The sequence below is a fragment of the Scomber scombrus genome, chromosome 12 (genome assembly GCF_963691925.1).
Source record: "Scomber scombrus chromosome 12, fScoSco1.1, whole genome shotgun sequence".
Taxonomy (NCBI): domain Eukaryota; kingdom Metazoa; phylum Chordata; class Actinopteri; order Scombriformes; family Scombridae; genus Scomber; species Scomber scombrus.
Genome location: NC_084981.1, coordinates 24,543,503 through 24,547,107, shown reverse-complemented (window position 1 = coordinate 24,547,107; position 3,605 = coordinate 24,543,503). Strand labels below are relative to the sequence as shown.

Below are 3,605 nucleotides of genomic sequence, written 5' to 3'. Positions count from 1 at the left end.
CAGCTTTTGAATTTAATTAAAATTGAAATTAAATTGAAATAAAGTTTGAGTTGAGGTTGAGTTTAAAAGTTGAAACTAAAAGTTGATAAATAAAAAAAAGCAGGACAGCACAGCTTCTAGATGTATCCGCCTGATATTGCTCTGTAATGTATTTTTAATGTAAATGCTGAAGACTGTTTGCATGGTGATGGTGACTCTTCTGAAATGCCTTCGAAGTTCCTCATCATCTCTTCCTGTGTTTGCAATAAAGCTAATGTGACATTAGAAAAGAAGAGAGGGAGACAGAAGGGAGGGGGTCTTTTTTTGGGAAGGAGGGCAGTGGCTTATGATTACATTTCCTCCTCAACTGATACATTGACCCACTGACAGGAATTTTAATATCACCAAAGTCACACCTCATTGGCTCTTGTGTCTACAATATAAGTGTGTGTGTGTGTGTGTGTGTGTGGGTGGATGACAACGGTAAAGACAGAAAAGGTGTGTATGAGTTGCTGAGGACAAAAGTCTCATTTTTCTATCAACTTTCTAACATATATTTCTCTCTCTCTCTCCCTACAGACAGCTCAGCCAGTATCTATGTGCTCCGTAAAGGATTCAGCCGCCTGACCCAGGACGTTTACTATCTCCCCATCGAGATAAACGACAACGGCTCCCCCGCCTTGAGCAGCACCAACACCCTGACCATCAGAGTCTGCTCCTGTGACAGCAAAGACACCATCCTCTCGTGTAACGTGGAGCCCTACGTCCTGCCTGCCGGCCTCAGCACCGGGGCGCTGATAGCTATACTGGCCTGTATCGTCATCTTGCTGGGTAAGGAGCTAAAATGTGGCTGGAAATTGGAGATTTCTGTTTGGTTGTGAACACCGAAAAAAAAGGGATTACTGATTTACATAAGATTTCCTGGTTGCTACATGGAATTTCAATTGGTTGAGATTATCTAGCGGTGTGTTTACAGAATAAGTCTTTTAACCCAATCTGTCAAGGCACTGTCCCAATAATAGCAAACATGCCTGATATTTGCTTTAGCACTGAGGTGACACACATTAGGGGAGTCAGTCTATCGCCTTTGTTGATGTCTTTCATGTGATTTGCACTGTGTCATTTGAGCTCTGGTTAAGATTAGAAGTCCTGGAGTCACTTCCTCCCTCTCAAAAGCAATCCTTGAATAATAATTCAGTGTGGGTGGATTATTGTCTGAGGGACCATCAGTCTTTGTTGTTATTTTTTCAAAAGTCTTCAGCCTTAGTTTTCTTCCTTAGCCCACCAGGTAACCCACATTGCAGCTGTTATGTCATATGTTTCTCTTTTTTTTTTTTAAAAACTGTATTATATTTGCACATTGTATCCTCACAGCTGGAGTCTACTCTGAATTTTACCCACAACACCACACAACTGAGAACATTTTAGAAGATGTGTTTATAACCACCTGCAATTAAAATGGCATGTTTGTGTAGCACAATACAATAATGGTATTAATTAAACTGTCCGAGGTCTAATTACAGTATTTCCCACAGTGTGCACTAATTATCTAATGCTCACTTTTTCTCTTTTTTTTATTTTTTATTTTTTGCAAAGATTATGTGAGGATACTTATATAATAACTCAATCCAGAGCAATATTTTAATTGTGTGTTTCTTTTTGGCAGCTATAGTGGTGCTGTTTGTTGCACTGAGGCGCCAGAAGAAGGAGCCTTTGATAGTGTTTGAGGAGGAGGACATCAGAGAGAATATTATCACGTATGATGATGAGGGAGGTGGCGAGGAGGACACAGAGGCTTTCGACATTGCTACGTTGCAGGTATGCAGAGGAGCATGGTGACTTTTAACACCTTGTTGTTTTACAATAATAGTAACAACAAATGTAGGTATCACTCTTCATATTTGGCTTTGTCTTTTGTTGATATGACGACATATAACTTTCTCAGCTCTCTCTCATTCTGTAACACCTATGAAAGTGTCTTTACCACCTCATCTGAGTGTTGGGTTTTAAAGCAATGTGCTCTCTTTCTGACTATTCAGAACCCAGATGGTGCCAACGGTTTCCTGCCGAGGAAGGACATCAAACCCGAGCTTCAGTTTCCCCTCAGGCCTGGTCTCGGCCGTACGGCAGCCAACAGTGTGGACGTGGACGACTTCATCAAGACTCGAATCGCCGAAGCCGACAGCGACCCGACCGCGCCGCCCTACGACTCCATCCAGATCTACGGCTACGAAGGCAGAGGATCACTGGCTGGGTCGTTGAGTTCCCTCGAGTCTGTGACGACAGAGTCTGACTTGGATTATGACTATCTGCAGAGTTGGGGGCCGAGGTTTAAGAAGCTGGCAGATTTGTACGGGACCAAAGACTGCTGCATGAACAATGATGATGACGGTGAAGACTCTTAACAGTAGTCTTAATGAGTGGACGCCCCTGATTTCTGATGTATTGATTCCATGAGGATTTGTTAACCGAGGGTTCAAACCCCTCGATTCACAATCGTTACCAACTACCAACTGATCAGTTCATGCCAATTCGTCAAACCGACCGTTTAACAAGCTCTCCCTCCCGTGGCGCCTTCTTTGTCCTCCAAGACGATTTGTTAACGAACACATAATGAACGCTTGGACTCAAACTGCTCCCAAGTTATCCCCGAATCTTTCCTTCCCCCTCCGATGTCTCTCTCCCCCTGTCTTTCTACAGACTTGAGCATTGCAGGGCTGAGAAAAATCTGTTATGTCACCAGTTTGTCTGTTTGGAAGTAAAACGTTGCTGTACGATCAAGATGACTTACTTATAGCAAACTGTTTAGTTTATTAGAGGTTCTATATACTTTTTTGTGTGGACTGGATTCACATACTTCCTTGATGGTCCCTGAGAGAGATTGTATTCCCGCAACAGCTTTCTGAGCGGGTTGTATTTCCCCTTAGTTGCTCTCTTAGCGCTGTACGTTGGGAGAAAAAAAAAACACAGAGAAAGAAAGAGATAGAAGCAAAGTCAAAGAATAATTAAAGTTAGTATGGGATCCAGCAACTGCCTGATGTAAGAAAGGAGAAACGAGCAGTAATGACTCTGTGTCAGGAAGGTCAAACGGTTGAAACAGAAAACGCTTTTCATCCACGTGTTGTTGCGTGCGCAGAATTCAGCAGGTACTGTGGTTTAGATGGCGTGACAGACTCTGGGTTGTTGATACTTTGAAGACGCTCACAGCATCTTCACAGTATGGTGGCCTTATAATAAATAAACAACAACTCCAGGGGTAAACACAACAAGAATAACAATGTGACGATAGAGACCACTAGCTTCAGTAGCTGCCCACAGACAAAATGAACACATGAGGACTGAGTATCTGTGAACACGCTACTCACTTTGTTTTGTTTTTTTTAAATTCTACTCCCAAAAAGAGACTCAACATGGATTCAACTTTTAAAAAACAAAAGAAAAAAAACTGTGGATGATTCTTTGTTTTCCTTCTTTACTGCAGAGAAGACGTGAAAAGAAATGCTGCCCTTCTCCACGCCACATCCCCCATGTCCAGTCACCCATTCCCTCCATTTTACAATCACTATCCCATACCAAGTCCACCAATGAATGATTACTTCCTCATTCGGAGTCCACCAATGATGATC

General features: G+C 42.4%; 1 protein-coding gene across 1 annotated transcript in view; it reads left to right on the top strand.

The window, feature by feature from the left end:
• cdh11 (cadherin 11, type 2, OB-cadherin (osteoblast)) overlaps positions 1-3,389 on the top strand; it is a 28,972-nt gene extending 25,583 nt beyond the window's left edge. Inside the window, exons 12-14 of the mRNA XM_062429869.1 lie at positions 559-810; positions 1,646-1,797; positions 2,019-3,389. Of these exons, the coding sequence (XP_062285853.1) occupies positions 559-810; positions 1,646-1,797; positions 2,019-2,384 (770 nt within the window). The 3' untranslated portion in view covers positions 2,385-3,389. The remainder of the gene's footprint in view (positions 1-558; positions 811-1,645; positions 1,798-2,018) is intronic.
• Positions 3,390-3,605: the final 216 nt, after the last annotated feature.